Raw genomic sequence first — 16,792 nt, forward strand, 5'->3', positions numbered from 1 at the left:
ACTATGTCAGCGGCGGCAGTATTGTTAGACGCTGCCAAAGCGTTTGACTCGGTGGAATGGTCGTATATGTATTATGTTCTGCGTCGCATGGGGTTCCCGCCGTTGTTTTTACAGTGGATAGCGGTACTTTATACAGATCCGACAGCTAGAGTACGGGTTGGGGGGCTGACCACTGAACCATTTTCCATAGAGAGGGGCACGCGTCAGGGGTGCCCTCTCACCACTACTGTTCGTGATAGTATTGGAACCCTTGGCTCGTGTCATTCGCCAACGACACAGGGAGGCTGCGCTCAATTTCAATTATCGAGCACTCGTCCATTTCGCTGTGCTCGGACGACGTAGTGCTGTTTGTGCGGGAACCCTCCAGGTATCTGGCACAGCTCCTCCGAGAATATGTTAGTTTCGGCCACCTGTCTAGCCTTTGTATTAACTGGGACAAGTCTCTTATTATCCCGCTGACGACTGCCACGGTGCAGCCAGATTCGGAATTCCCAATTGTGTGGTCCACGGACCCAGTGAAATACCTTGGTGTCTGGGTTCATCTGGATCCGATTACGGTGATCAGGGAGAATTATGGGAGGGCATATACGAAATTGGAGAGTCAGGTAGATGCATGGATTTCATTGCCGCTGTCGCTTGCTGATCGCATTGCGCTTTTCAAGATTGTGGTTTTACCGCGATTCCTGTACCTTTTTCTTAATATCCCAGTGGCACTAACGTTGGGGTTCTTCAGATATCTCCGTAGACAGTTGCTCAGACTGGTTTGGGGAGGCAAGCATGCCCGGGTCAAATGGTCGGTCCTTACTAGGGGGTATGAAAGAGGCAGGTTCGGGGCACCAGACTTTTATGCGTATTATTTGAGAGCTCAGGCCCAATATGTGTTCTATTGGTATAGGTCGCATGAGTACACCCCCATGTTGCGGTGGAGGAAGGAGACGCGGCGCCGATTCCGTTACATAGCATAATCACCCATCAGGCGCGTGGTACCCCGAGAACAGAAATAATCTCAGTGGATGCTACTATTACCGTCTGGCAAAAGATAGGGCAACTGGCACGGAAGCTACCATTATAGGCGGCACATATGCACATAGAGCATCATGCTGCCATGCCTTTAACACATGAGGCGCCATCCATGCGGCTGCTTCACGAGGCCGGCCTTCGACGCATGCTTGATATTTATCAGGATGGCTCTTTCATTACACAGGCCGATCTACAATATGTCAGTAACCAGTCATTGCTCTTTAGATTTGCAATGCATCGCTTGTGGCAGGCGGCGAGGTGCATTATACCACCTATTCAAACGAACCCCCCACACTTTTATCACTGCAGTTTGCACTTAACACACCTACTAACAAGCAGCTAATTTCCAAACTCCATAGGATAATTAAAGACGAAAGTGTGGATGTGTCTCGATGAGAGCTGGGATAGGTGGAATGAGTGTTTGCCCGACCCGATCTCGGAAGCGGATTGGAAATATGTATGTGGATTAAAAGGGACTCTCAATATGAATAGGAACTTGCGCATTATACATTTTAAATACATACATCAAGTGTATTACACTCCTGCACGGTTGCATAGATCTGGCCTGCGTGCATCCAATCATTGTGTGCGCTGTGGGCAGGGTAATGCGGATTTTATACACTTGTCGTGGGGATGTCGGAGTGTGCTCGAGTTCTGGGAAGCGGTGGTGGAGCATTTAAAAGAAATGGTGGGTGTGGAGCTTCAGTGTACCCCTCCTATATGCCTTCTCTGCTGTGTGCCTCACTTCAAGGGAGTAAGGGGCAAGTTTGTGCGCCTGGCTTTATTATTAGCGGCAAGAAGAGTGGCGATTTCATGGGGGGGGGGCAGACGGGGCAGACGTCGACCGAAAATTGATCTATGGCTAAAAGATTTGGTGTACAGCAGAGATAATTTGGATACCTATGCTTAAGAGCTACCGACGATTTCGAGGCCGAGAGACATTTGGGAACCACTGCGAAATTATTTATTGACTAAGAGTGACTGATATGGTATTAGAAGAGGGATCGATGAAGCGAATCGTATAACGAGCACAACATTATTAAATGTTGAGACATGATTGTACAGCCCAGGAATGTACCATACTAACGATGTTTTTTTCGTTGCTTTTCTTTCTATTTTCTATATTGTTTTATAGTTGTTTTGCTGGGAGGGGTTCAAATCACGCTGGATATATGAGACATGCTGTAAGATTTATAGAACACAGATATTTTATCGGAAAGATGTTGCTCTATTATTGGAGTCTTACTGTGACTTCCATTCTTTGGGTCGATTGAAATATTTGTCTTTTGTTACAATAAAACTTTTGAGAAAAAAAAAATATATATATTGAGAGGTATCGCGTGAGATACAGGGTAGTGCATTGGAGAGACTGATTTTTTTTACAGTAGTTATGTAATAAATATTTAGATACATAAGTACATGGACAGTATATATGTATAAGGAAAGTAATGTATCAATTACTGTTAATAAATCAATAGTGAAGCAATTGTAGTCAGATCGTTATAATAAAATGTACATACTGTGATAAATAAAAGGGGGAACCATTAGCACTGAAATCATAACTTGTAGGAAAATTATGCCGTGACGTATATACATGTTAAGCGTAGAATAATATAACCACAAGTAATATGTACATTTGTTAAGCAATTATACAAGGGAATACACATATCTGTACATTTATGTTTGAATATGGTGGTCATGTAGGGAAGAGCCAACCCTTGAGTAGTCTTCTGAAATTATGATAGTTATCTGTGGATCTTATGTTTGGGGTAATGAGTTCCATAATTTGGCTACTTGAACAGAGAAGGACGTGCCACCTATGGGTTTTTTCTGGTATGGTGGGATTTTGAGGAGAGGTGCAAAACTAGAGTGGAGGTTCCTTTGTTAAATGCATTTGGTGGTTTTATTCCCGATGAAGAGCGGCCCTGTTCCATGTATTGCTTTGTGGGCGATACAAAACAACTTTAATGTGGCTTGTGGCTTTACATGTAGGAGTAGTCTGGCAGTAAAGTTCTGAATCCGTTTTTGTCTTTTCATAGTGGATTAAGATGATCCGTGGTAGAGGCCATTGGCACAATCAAGTTTTAACAATACAAGATGGATAATAGCCTGGGGGGGTAAGATGAGTTGCAGAATTTTTATAGTAATGAAGCTTATTGTTGCTAATTTGTACACTTGGGCATTCATTGATAGCTTGGAGTCCATGGAAATTCCAGGGTTTCTTAATTCTTTAGACACTTTAGGTGGTGTTCCCAGATCATTTTTTTGTTTGAATATTTTTATTATGATTATCTTTGCATTTCGTGTATGAGGTTACAGGAGAACAACAAAGAAAACAGCAACCGTATTAAGCAGTACACTTTGCCTTTTTCTCCAATATTCATCTCTTATACACAACAAGAGGAAGGAGAACGGCAGATATATCAAGTACAGCTGTGTGCGGATAGCCATAAATGACAACAGTCTGCTGTATGAATCACCCCTGCCACATGCAACCTGTAAGGCAAACAACCAGGTTAGGGCACCTTATTCAGTAAACAGGCAATACAGGCGCATTTTAGAACCTTTTCAATCAAACAGGTGCACCTCTAGCAATCCAGAACAGGTACACCTCGGCCAAGAGGTACCATTCCAAACAGAGGGTGCGTTAAGGCAAGTGAGGTCCGGGTATTATGAGTGTCACAATATGGCAGGTCATTTCCAATGTGCTGTGATGTCCCCGTCCCCAGTGGTGTGCCACCCGTTCATTGCCTAAATGAGGCATTCTCGGTCTTGGGTACTGTATTGTTGCAACCCATCACAATCCGCAGAACCGGTCGCTGGGCGGGGCCCAATGGGATCTATGGCTGGGGCAATATTCAATACTTTTTTTTATACAACGTGATAACCATAGAACCAAATTCCGTAAAAACAGGAACTGAATCTTGTACAAAATCAAAATAAATGGGAGATAACACAGGCAGGCACGGGTGTGCATGATTCTCCGTCAGTGTGAGTCGTCTAATGTGATGGTCCGTCATCGCAATGGGAGTGGGGGAGGGGGGGGGAGCACTTCTGGAGTCGTTTCGCACAGGGCTCCGTAGATGTGTCCGTGTGAGTGTCTGTCGGTGACATGTCTCTCCTCATGTAAGCACAAGTGTGGGCATGTCACAGGGGGCATGTCCCTGCTTCGGTGTTATGACTGGGGCGGTGAGTAAAGGGACATGTGTCTAAATAATACCTCTCTGTAAACACACCCGGTGGAAAGTGGCCAAGACGCCATCCCAGGCCTGGGCTATGGGGTACTTACGGATACCCGCTGTTTCCTCCCTATGTAAAGCTACGCTCTCTGCCCTGTGGTGTTTCCAGATCATACGGCCAAGACGCTACTGGGTCATAATTTTTCCAATCGCCGCATGCGAGTATTTTCGTTTTGAAAGCATTAAAATTGAGATGCTCCATGTCATCCACTGATCAACTGCTCTGAGGCGACTGAAGATTTGAGTTTCCAGTGTCTTTGGGGCTTTCCAGATTAAGGAGTATTTGTGCATCGTCTGCAGAGTTATAGCATGTAAGGTGAAATTCATTGATCATTCTCAGTAATAACTTCATCTAGATGTTGAAAAGCATGGGTGGCATGATAGAGATTCTAGGGGCCCCTACTTTTGTGAAGTACGGTTTAGATAAGAAAGGGGGGTATGGATGACATTGGTTCAGTTTTGAAAGTAGGATGTGAATCATTCGAGACAAGTCCCCTCTATGCCGGTGTTGTAGAGTCTTGGTAATAATGCATTGGTCAAATGTGTTAAAGGCAGCTGAGAGTTCCAAGAGAAGTGGCGCAGCAACTGGTCTACTGTGTCCGTAATGTCATCCCAGATGGCAATGAGGGCAGATTCTGTGCCTCTTCCAGGACGCAATCCTGTTTGTCAGTCTGAAAGTGTGGAGTTGTCTTAAGTGAATGGTGACATGTGGGCAAATGCTGCTCTTTCATCAGTTTGCCCAGGAAAGGTCCATTTGTAATTGGTCTGTTGTCGGGGTTCAGCAGGTTCAACTAGTGTTTTTTTTATTTGTGATGGCCATACTCATGACTTTTTTTAGTTCTTCTGGAAAGATTCCAGGAGTTAAGGAATTATTGAGGAGTCTTCTTACTGGCGTGGCAGCAGAAGTAGTTGGAACAATTTTTTTGAAGGTTTGTGGTGGACATGGGTCAGAAGGGCTGCCGGCAAACCTGCTTGCTTTGACCAGACCTATAAATTCACTTTATGATATTTGTTGGAAGGAATGCAGAGGCTGGGTTAGCCTACTTTTGGAGGAGGGGGGAGGAGGAGGAGGCAGTGGGTTCAGTGTTGGTGGGTTTCTTTTGTTTTAAATAAGAGTCTTTGGTTGTGTAATGATTTGCCAGTTTGACTGAATTCTTGAGTAAAGGGATACATTCCTTCCAGGCAATTTGGTTTAAGAAATTGTAAGAATTTTATCAAATTCTTTATTTACACGTTTAGCATTTTGAATTCAGTCTGAATAGTATTTTATTTTTAGCTTTTTTGATTGTTAACTTGTAAAATCTGTTAAGTTTCTGTACGTGAAGTTGGTCTTGACTGGCTTTTTGAGCCAGGTGCGTTGCCACTTTCCAATTTGCGGAAATATCTCTTTTGGCTCTGCATTGCTCCATGGTGTATGTTTTCTTGTGTCCTGTTTTGCTGTTGTGAGTGGTATTAGGATATCAAAAGCTTCCTGTAGTCACTCATTTTTTACTGAATTTATTGTGTCTGCTTCTGTATTGGATGTTGGTTTTGTTTCTAAGTGGTAAAACAAAAATTTAGTATTTCGAAGAAACCCTGCCCTAAGGGAATTAGATGGGATACAACAAGAATTTGTCGCAATCACTAGTGTAGAAAAAAAACTTTTTTCTAGAGACCCCTCACCCACCATGGTTGCCCCATGCTTCATCATTGGGGTCCTTCTCAATCTTCTATGGATTGAGGCGTGCTGCGACTTGCAAGATACTTAAGAGCACTTTATTGTAGACTATGTGTAGTGCAGTGATGTGGAGTGGGTGGAAAAGAACATTTTTAAAATACTTGACTAGTAGGCCACTCTTTTATTCCCGCCCCTAGTTGGTATGGTTAAAAAATCAGGGGTGGTTACTGAGAGAAACCTGACCTTAATGAGTATGGTTGTCTCAGTAATATGTTTGTGTCAATATGTTTCGAACTGTTCCCCTAATAGCTCTTCATCCGGACTCCACGGGGACCAGCAAATCCTATGTTGAGGATGCCAAATATGCGCACTAAATAGTATCAGTAACAACCCCTGATTTTTAACCATACCAATTAGGGACGGAATAAAAGAGTTGCCTACTAGTTAGGTATTTTGAAATTTCTCTTTCATATCCACCCCACATCACTGCACTACACATAGTCTACAATAAAGTGTTCCTACGTATCTCGCAAGTCACAGTACGCCTCAATCCGTAGAGGATTGAGAGGAACCCAAATGATGGAGCATGCCACCTGGGGGCAACCCTGGTGGGCGAGGGTGCTCTAGAAAAAAAGTATTTTTTCTAGACAAGTGATTATAATGAATTCTTGTTGAATCCTATCTAACTCCCTAAGGGCAGGTTTTCTTCGAAATAATCCCTCTTTATTTTGGTAACTGTGTTTCTAAGTGTTCACAAGTGATTTTGTTCCACAGTCGATAGGTGGATGCATGCAAGGTGATTTTAAGTATGTTGCTTTGTGGTGTTTTAGGTTCGAAAACAAGCAAATGGTGGTCTGACCATGTGACTGGAGTAATTGTTTGAAAGGTAACTAGTTCTGCACTTGCAAAAAAAGACATCTAGAATATGTCCAGCAATGTGTGCGGGTTTGTGGACAATCTGATGTAGGTTTAGTGTGTCTAGGCCAGTGAGGATTATTTTTGGATGGGGCATATTGGGTTAGTCAAAATAAATGTTTAGGTCACCAAACCCAAGAAAGCACAGGTTGGAGTGTAGTGTTATCAGGTTTGAAACAGTCTCTAGAAGTGTGTCTGGGAACTTCGCATTGCTAGGTGGTCTGTAAAGGAGTATGAAGTTACAGGTGGAAGATGGTGTAGCGATGGATCTAGGGAGGAGGGCCTCACAACCTTGTATGGAGCCGTGGTCAGCTTTAGTGATATTTAATGTCCGCTTGAATACAAAAGCTAGGCCACCTCCTCTTTTGCCTATATGATTTTGTGTGCTAGTTTGATGGCCTAGAGGAACAGCTTTATGTAAAACTGAAGCCATGTTATCTCCAAACCATGATTCAGTTATGAAGTGTAAGTCAGGTTTTGAGTAGGTGAGAAGGTCATAGATGTGATGCTTGTTTTTAGAGAGTGGTCGAGAACTTATTAGTAGGCAGTTTAGAGACTGTTTTGGTGATGTGTAACTTGTAGAAGACCCATCAGCCAATCAGAAACTTAAGCTCAACAGAAACACCAGATACAAGGACCAATCAGAGCACAGATGTAACGTCCAATAGCAAACTTCTATAAGGGGTATGCGACCTAAAGAACATGCTGATGACCAGGGGGCAGTGAGCTGCTCTTGAAGATCGGAATCTCCTTGGATACAGAGAGGCTCAATCCACACTTTCCTGGTCCACCATGCAGGTTGGACAAAATCTAAGCAACTTAAATACTGTTTCACACACTTCAACAAATACTTTTTCAAGCCAAAAAAGAGGTTTTACATACTTTCCAAACACAGTTTAAACCTTAAAGCAGATTAAGCAGTCTCCTTAATACACCCTGCTTATCCTCATAGAAAGTCTTTTACTTTTTTAACTTTTAAGGGACCCAAAAGTGTGGGGGGGGCGGGAGGGCTGGGGGTTGCCCCTACACGCTCAAAGTACAGTAAAGGGGAAACTTGGAGAGAATTTCAAACAGTCAGGGGTAAAAAAAACTGCAGTTTAAACAGTACCAAGCGCACAGAGAAGAGATTAAATTCAAACAGTCACAGGTAGAAAACAGCAGTTTTAATGTCTCGAAAACATAGCAAAAATCTGAATAATGAAAATTTAAATAAAATAGTGCCAGTGCTTGGACGCTGGCAAGTATACTTGGAATAGATATAGAAAAACAAATCTTAATCAACATTACCAGAAAATGGAATTCCTATTGGCATAAAGAAAAAGTAATACTGACTCTGAATTACTGTAACCAGAAGGCCTAAGTTTAAACACCAAACAGTTACAAAAATATATATATAAAAAAATATGAAAAAAGAGGAAAGGACACAAACCATTATCCCACCAGTCCTGGCACTGAACCACATTTTTTGTGAACAGGCAAAATGCCATCAATGATGAAATTATGCTGACCTTTTGCCCAGTGCTGCAAGCGGAAGCAAAGTGTGAATGACTGCTGAACAGACCAATGAATTAGGAGTGACCCCCCCCCCCCATGGCCCTCTCTGTATTTATGTACTTATTATTTAAAATTGTTTTGGTTACATGACTTGCAGGAAAAAAAACACACACTCTAAAGCCATCTCTATGTGAGGCCTAATAATTGTGGTGAGAAGAGGAAAATGCACATGCCTAACATCTATACATAAATTTAAGACTACTTGTACTACTGGACCACAGATGCCGGGCTGGTGTTGATTGTATCTAATGTAAATGAGTCCGTCCTACAATGGCACTGTAAACTGTGCCAATCACAACCCCTTCATACTTTACTCTCCATGGGGGCGATAGCAAACAGCCACAGGCTTTTCAGGGAGACGGGGTGGCGGGAACTGGAGGGTACAACAAGCCCAGCCCTTAGACCTCCAACAGCTGAACAAACCAATTGTCCAGCCCAGTATTTACAGTTTAAAAGTAAATAATGTAATACCATAAGACTCAATACTACACGCTATCAAATGTTCTAGTGCAGGACCACTGCCCTTTTGGGAGGATTGGTCCTCTGCTTCCCACTCCCTTAGAGTTAAGGTACCCTGGAGTGGTTCTCAGGCACAGGTGCAGCACAAACCCCCTTTTAGGCAATATTGTGCACTCCTTGCCCGTCTTGATAGCTCACCAAATGATTCATTGGGAGGCCGATCACTTCAGTACTGGTCCTCCTTACTGGCAGAATGATACGTCAGCCCAACCAGGACGCAACTCAGATCCTAGAAGCAGGGTCACAGCAGAGTTGTGAGGCAGCAGGAGTGTGGCATAGTTGTGGAATAGTCCAGACAGGACGACTTGCAGTCAGCCATGCAGTCATTTGGGCAGTGATGTAGTGCCTCAAAGCAGCTACTTCACTTGCAGCTGCACAGTTCCCTCCCCCCACTCCACTCGCCAAGAGCGTTGGGCAAGTGTCACAGGATTTCTTTTTTAGAGGCACCTACCACTCCAGTACACCTGGGGCAAGTGCCAGTCTGTGACAGATCCCATCGGGCACAGTTAGCCAAGAGCCAGGGATTGCAACATCAGGTCTCCACAAGGAAGTCAATTTATGCACATTTCAGCAGTGCCACAGATACTCTACATAAGATATGGTGACTAGCGCTCAGCTAGGAGCACACCAGATGCTCTCAGGAGTCGGTGAAAGGTCTGGTCACACTAGGATTACTAGAACATTGTAGTACAATGCCACTTGGCAGAGCACACTTGCTGCACACCTCAAGGTAGAGGACTGTAATCACATCAAGAGACAGGCCTAGACACCCAGTGGACACACATTATTACTGGCAGGCTGGAACCAAAAATCCCCAAAACATGTGCACTCCGTACAAATGACACAACTGTTCACCATGCCGGAAACATTTCTGTCCCAATAGCAGCATTTGCATAACAGTCCACCACTTCCACGAAGCCCCGAGTGTTTCTTATCATTGTGCTACTTTTCAAATTACCCCTTTACAGCTTGCATTGTTTGGGGTTTGTGATCGTGTGGAGTCTGGCCATGGGAGAAGTCTGTGAGGGTAGCCTCTTCCTTCTGGTGTTAGGAGACTGACTTTCCTGTAGAAGATCATTTAAATTATTATAGCCTTAAACAGTTTGTCACTTAAACTTTATGTTACATGGATTCCCCAAGTGCATACTCGGGCAGCAGTGTGCAAAAAAAACTGTCTTGCTTTTCTGCAGTGTTTTGTGCTGCGCCATCACTTTGTAGATGATTCCCTATAACCTTTAGGGGAGGGGTATGCTCTTGGGACTTGTTAGAACTGGAGGTAGGTTCATGAAGGTGAGCACAGAGCCTTATGCTCTTGGGAGATGATCTGTCATCCTGCAGAAACGTGTCTGATTTTGACATGTATTTATAGGGCGAGAAAGTATTGTGTTTGAACTAAAGGAAAAAGCTGCATTGAGCAAAGTGGCCTCCTCTTTGCATGCAAATTTAGCAATCAGTGGCTGAACAGTAAAAGCTTGTCCCCTATGCATACAATTTAATTATTTTTTGATCCAGGGAATGTTTAGTGGAGATCTGCAAACTGCCACATAGTTCAGTCAGCTGTAAAAATTTGTATTTATGTGTTCACATTTAACAAGTGGCCATGCCTATGCTGGGCTGGCATAGCAAACTTATTGTGCAAGGTAGCTTCTTTCGTGAAGCCCATCCATGGCCATGGCCCATACAGGGCATGCAAAGGATCTGTTGGGGGAAACTCCCAAAGTTCTGGTACAGGCACTCAATCATTACCAATATCAGGTTCTGAGGAGTGTAGGGCTTAGCTAATGAGGCATACATTCTTGTATGGATATCTTATGGTTGGAGTTAAATAGGCTGCCCTATCAATCCCAATCTTCGCCAGGTAAACCATAGGTGACACCACCTTATGTGGTATTCTCAGACCTCCCAATTTGCAGTTGCTCGAAGGCAGATTAGTAAACACTGCTTCTCACAAGCATCCAAGTGGTAAGGAGTGTGAGGGGTGTGGTGCAGAGGCCAGGGTGGCTGACTCCCAAGCGCAGGGCTCACCGTTCGATCCATAGCACCAGAGGCAGCTGAGCATCATGCGGACTCTGGGCAATAGCTCACTTAATCTCCCCAATGGCCCCAGCTCCTGGAGACCCTTACAGGTGATTGTTCGTGCTTTACAAATACCTGGTTAATGACACCTTTTTCTGGTACTGTGAGGCCCAAACCACTTCACTTTCAGTACAGTAACTTTTCATACCCGCTGTTCAACCACTAACCCTCCTGGACACTCTGACTCCACAGCAGATGAGCGAGACAAATGGCTTGCGCGTGGGCTGTAGAAAAATGTAACAGCTTCTTATGGAGAAGGTCATTTATTTTAGACACCAAACATAAGCCTCTGGAGTATATTATGGTTTGAGTGAGAGCAGGAAAAGCTTCTTCTAGGTTGGTGAGACTTAGTGCTAGATTGCAGGAATTTAATTTTGATATACGTTTTTATCTCCAGAAATATGCTGTAACAGCTGATTTATCCAGGGTGCCACAGACGTTCAATGAGAATAAGGTTGTTGTGGATCACTGAGTGTATGGTTGCTATGGTGCATGTTCTGAACAGACATAAGGGCATTATTTCGGAGTCAGAGTGGTTGAAAATGTCAGACGATATGAGCAACTGATGAGTGAAACAATATGTGGTTAAAGGGTGGCCACCTAGCAGGAATCTTGATTCTGGTATCCAGAGTTTTTCCCAGGTTTCTAGGGAGTTGAGTTTGGAAAACGACATTGAGGCGTGATCATTTTGTCCCACCAAGGGGACTTAGACGCAAGCTTATTGACACTGCTGACTGCAGACATCCTGGAATGTCAGGTACAAAAAGGTTCATTAAACAACATTATTGGTGGCCAGGAATGGATGCCTATATTGAGGGTTTAATTGATGCCTGCCCAGTTTGTGTTAATTCAGACAAGTATTGGAAACAATCTTAAGAGCCGGTAAGTTTCCAGGTTACTCCGCAAGGACCGTGGGAAAAAATCTCCATTGATTTTGCTGGCCCATATAACGTCTTGGGGTTTGAGAAGAGATTTTTAATAGTGTTAATCAACAACTTTTCAAAGTTGATTTATCATACTTTTTTTTAGAGATCCTAATACTGATTAAGTTATTATAAAGAATGTGTATCAGGTTATCCTAAAGTCTTAATGTCAGATAATGGTGTGCAGTATGTCATCTAAAACAGTGAACTTTCTCCAAGAGTGTAACATCAAAGTAGAAAGGGTATCATTATTTTATATATTGGCCTAAGTCCAATGGTGAAGTGGAAAGGGACAACACATTTTTAAAAGAAGGTATTCAGGCAGCGCTGGCCAATAATAAGGATGAGAGTATTTTTCTAAAGGAAAAGATGATGGTATTATAATACACCTCATTCAACTACAGGAGTCGCCCTGTATTTTCATATGCGAGGCACCTAAGGTCACACTGCATTGAGTGGTGGTGGAAGGAGTGAAAGAAAAATTGAGTGAGGTACAAGTAAAGAAAAAAAAAAAGTACCATGCCATAATACATTGAGTTAAGCCTAAACTGGAGATTGGGTACGTATATCCAAACCAAATGTCAATATTAAAAGTTTGTCCAAATTGTCTAATACTGTGAGGGTGGAAAAAGTCAAAGAGGGTGGTGAAATAAGAAAACTGTAGTAGTCCTTAAACCTGGACAGAAAAACTTTTCAAAGACTTATGTATGGATGATACGGATTTTTGTGATGCATTGGGGAAAAATTACCGTAAAGTCTGAGGGCAGGGTAAACACCACGGAAGGGGTGTGTGGTGGTGACCTTAAAGTAAATGAAGAGCAGGGAGAGAGTCCACCAGAAAGTGGCAATGTACCACCTAAATACAGTGTTAACAGCTATGTATCTTCTTATGAGACTTCTCTCCCCGATACGGTTGTTGAAGTAAAAAACAAAAAGTGTTTACAGTCTAAGAGACTCATTAAGTTACCTAAAAGAATGAATGATTACATTTTAAAAAGAAGCTGTTCAGAATAGACTTCGGTCAGTTCACACTAGTGTGTTTTATCCTTTTAAGTGCAAGGATTTAGAAAAAAAACAGACACGTACTCATGGGTTTGATTTAATAGCATATAATGGACCAATGACTTTTACTCGTTTTGCAGCAGTTTAGGCTTTTTAAAAGCATTTCGTGTTCAAAAAGGGGGTAATTTCCGATATGTTTTTCTGTCGACTTCACTGCTTGGTTTTATTCGTGAGAGAGAGTGTAACTCGAAATGTCACATTTGGTAGCAGGATGTCACTCACATCCCATTTGAAATCAGTTAAATGCCACGCACAAGTAATCTGAAATTTGGGAAGCAATGAATATACAAAGTACTTATTAAATGATCGAACAGCGACCTCAGAAGACGTTCTATAACGCTTTACACGAGGACAGAGTTTAAATACACACCTACACAACTTCAGGATACTTGCCGAACCTCTCCAAACCAGACATTGACAGACTGCGCACAAACGGAAAAGATGAGGGGGCGTATAAATAGAAAACTGATACTTCTTGCCAGAAATGAAGCATTCACTTCTTAAACAGATCTTCATTAAAATGCAGGAGGGGGTGACGTCAACTCCAGAGGGTAGACAGAAGCAGGTTGACACCTCAGCATGCGTTGACACATAAGAGTAAGACAACACATTTGAGCTGTGGCTTTGCGGGGGGGTCCTATTTGAGACTCACTGAGCTCCCTACATCGACAACATGCGATGGCAATACCAAGCGAACCTTTAGCACATACACACCTGGACACGGCCATAGCAGCTCCTAACGCCGCGCTACCCGCCACTAGCGGGCACAGAACCCCAGCTGCCCACTAGTCCCGCACGGGGCGGAGGCCTCTGTAGCTTTGCGCTCAGCAGCACCGACCGCTTCAATTCATGAGTTCGGACGGGACCTGCAGCTACTGCGTCTCCAGGGCTGTCTGCAGAGTAGGTGTAAGCACTGTGGACAGTGCAAGTACCCCACAGATCCGCGCCCCGAAATTAAACAACAGATTTTACCATCACCCCCAAGCACCCAAAAGCCTGGCTTTATAGGGACAGCCATCTTGTATTTATTCCTTCCACCATGGAAGCAGGCTTCTGATTGGTTACTTGGCCGATAGCTGACCAATCAGGAATGGTGTTGCACGACGATGAGGGCACTTGCTTGAGAACGATTCCGGGCGTGTGGCTGGTTGAGCTTGGGGGAGGGGAGGGCTCTGGCCGCGTGTGGCGACCTCACATTACCAGCGTTGTCTTACGCACAGATATTCAATAGCAGCAATGACTGGAATGCCAACCCATTTTGTAACGGGCAACGACGGCGGCCATAGTGGATGAGTTTTTAGCATACACATCAATATTTCGACACTACAAAGAGGGAGTTTGATAAATCGGGGAACTTAATTTGTTCCAGTACATCTAAGCAAAGGCAATTTTAGGCGGGAGACTACTAAACTAAAGCAATTTTTGGCTCAAAAAAATTGAGAAGCTACCTATGCTTGTGGCATGCCTGTCGTCCATAGCATCAGATCGTTGACGTCGTACATGTAGTAATCGTCGAGGGTCTGACTTGTGGCCCATTGGGTCTCAGCTGGTACTACTGACTTCGGGGGTTGGTATTCCCACTGCCCTATGCTCCTGGTTCAGGTCCGATATTAAGAACAATCGGAACCCTAAAACTTTAGCAAACCTGGGGAAATGCAATGTATAAAGAATAACAATGAGTCGCTAGGGCATCAATCACAATTGGGTGATAAAAAGGCAAAAAAAAGTGCATCGCATAAAAAGACATGATTTCTTCAAATTATATTTTTTCAGTTTATACAAATCTATTGACGATGTTTCGACCTCTGTAAACGTGAGGTCTTCAGCACCCGATACGGTTAATCTCAAGTTGATTGAAATGGGGACTTGCCTGCGGCAACAAGGGTAGCAGGAATCAATCCTAGTGGGATGGGAGAATGGATTCCTGTAGTTTACCACCCAGGACATATTGTTGGGGTCAAGGAGGTTTCACAAGTAGTGAAGGTAATACTTGTTTTTACATGTTAATGCTGTTCAAACTTGTATTTAAAGTTCATTAATACAAAGCCTTTATTATTAGGGTGAGTATTCTAAGGAAATGGAAGGTCTGATGACACTACTAACAGTGGTTTCAGTATTAACAATATGAAGCTTCATATAATAATTCCAGGATGCTCTCTGATTAGATGCAAATTTATGCATAAGATTGAACGTTAGATTGAACATTCTTTGCTTTCAAAATAAAATGTTCATAAAACAATGCAACTAGGAAAAAACGTTTGCTTAACTATTGTGATATTTTAGGTGCCACTTCTTTGAAGCATCATTTAGTAAAATATGTTGATGCATCCTAATATTTCCCAAAAATATTCATAATGGAAAATCAGTGTAACCAGTTTCAACAAAATGATAGGAACCTGAAAATAAACAAGCATTGGCAAAGCCAATAGGTGTGAGATTGGTGGTCAGCCTTTTGATATTGCTAATGCGTGTCTTGTTTTGACATGGTTTGTATGAGACTTTATTTTTGTGCGAGCTGCCGGGCCGTCATCATTATAACAAACATTGGTAAAAGCAAAAAGTATTTTTGGTCTAAAAAAACACAAATTGCCACAGTAGTTCCTGACACTGAACAAAACTACTTTGGGTGCTGATCTGCTCCTTGTGAAAGAACAGAATGCTGTCACTCACAGCGAAGCCATCCAGTGCAGAAAGACTATTTTAATAAAACCAAAAGCTCTTTGTTAACACCAGACCTAAATATGGGCCTAATTCTTAATGAAAGTCACTAAAGTGCTCGCATGGTATGTCCTTGCATTAGTGCAGATTTACCGCTTTCATGAATTCATAAGAATTTACAGGAAATTGTACTCCTAGAAAATATTTGTGAACTGCACTTTACAATGAGCAAATATGCATGTGTAGATTTGCTCATTGGAAAATCTGTTGAGTGGAAGAAAGTTCACTTTCCCATCAATCACTTTATTCCCTCTAACTCTGGAAGAACTTTTACTTCTGCTCTTGTCAGGAGGAAATTTTTAACCTTTCTCTGTATTGGAAAATATTAAAGACCAGCTGATGAAAACCGATAAAACATGCAAGCTAGTAGGTTTGCACAGACTCAGAAAGGCATTCTAACCATGGGGAACTATTGCTTACCACTACCTCTATATCCAGTATGTAGCTCTGCAGAAAGGTACAAAATAAGGGAACTGCTAGTAATCAAACCCTACTATGATATTAGCTCAGACATAATCAGAGACGCTATTATCAGAGCTCCTGTATAATGAGATTGCTGCCATAATTTGTAACTGCACTAAATGGCACCAAAGCCAAAGGGACAAGTGGATTTTGTTACAGGAGAAGTAGATTTATGAAGCAACCTGTCCCATGGACAAGTAGATATTTTATTAAATTCCACACCCCTGTGTTAAAGGTCAGGCTACCAACCAGATTAAAAGATCCTTAAGTATTGCCCGGCGGTGTCGCCTCTTATACCCACAGATATTAACCAATGAAGAGGCAGGCGCTGGAGACTGGAAGGCAGGAAACAAGGGTTTTTTATTCTCTCCGGAGGAGAACACATCAGTTCGGACAGCAAGTATCGTCACGAGGTGCTCTAACCGCATCTCAGAGGCCTGGCCTCTTATACACAGTTAAATGAATTTTATTGCAGGTAACACAGTCTTGTAATGCTTTGAAGTATGAAAGGACGTCCTCTGAATCTCCCCTACAGGCCCGTTCCCACACACATTTACAGTTGAAGTCCCCACCCCGGTCACAACAGGTGATGATTATCGCGCAGCTGGACATTCCGCCGATTCACGGAATGTGGGGGTTTGATCGGA

At 42.9% G+C, this 16,792-nt stretch overlaps 1 protein-coding gene across 2 annotated transcripts in view; it reads right to left on the reverse strand.

Annotated features, from left to right (window-relative positions):
• BTAF1 (B-TFIID TATA-box binding protein associated factor 1) overlaps window positions 1–13,992 on the reverse strand; it is a 984,515-nt gene extending 970,523 nt beyond the window's left edge. Inside the window, exon 1 of one of the 2 annotated variants that reach the window (XM_078643429.1) lies at window positions 13,680–13,992. In XM_078643429.1, coding sequence (XP_078499555.1) covers window positions 13,680–13,693 — 14 coding nt within the window. In that variant the 5' untranslated portion in view covers window positions 13,694–13,992. The remainder of the gene's footprint in view (window positions 1–13,679) is intronic. The other variant, XM_078643428.1, reaches the window with a different exon arrangement.
• Window positions 13,993–16,792: the final 2,800 nt, after the last annotated feature.

The sequence above is a fragment of the Lissotriton helveticus genome, chromosome 5_1 (assembly GCF_964261635.1).
Source record: "Lissotriton helveticus chromosome 5_1, aLisHel1.1, whole genome shotgun sequence".
In the NCBI taxonomy this organism is placed as follows: domain Eukaryota; kingdom Metazoa; phylum Chordata; class Amphibia; order Caudata; family Salamandridae; genus Lissotriton; species Lissotriton helveticus.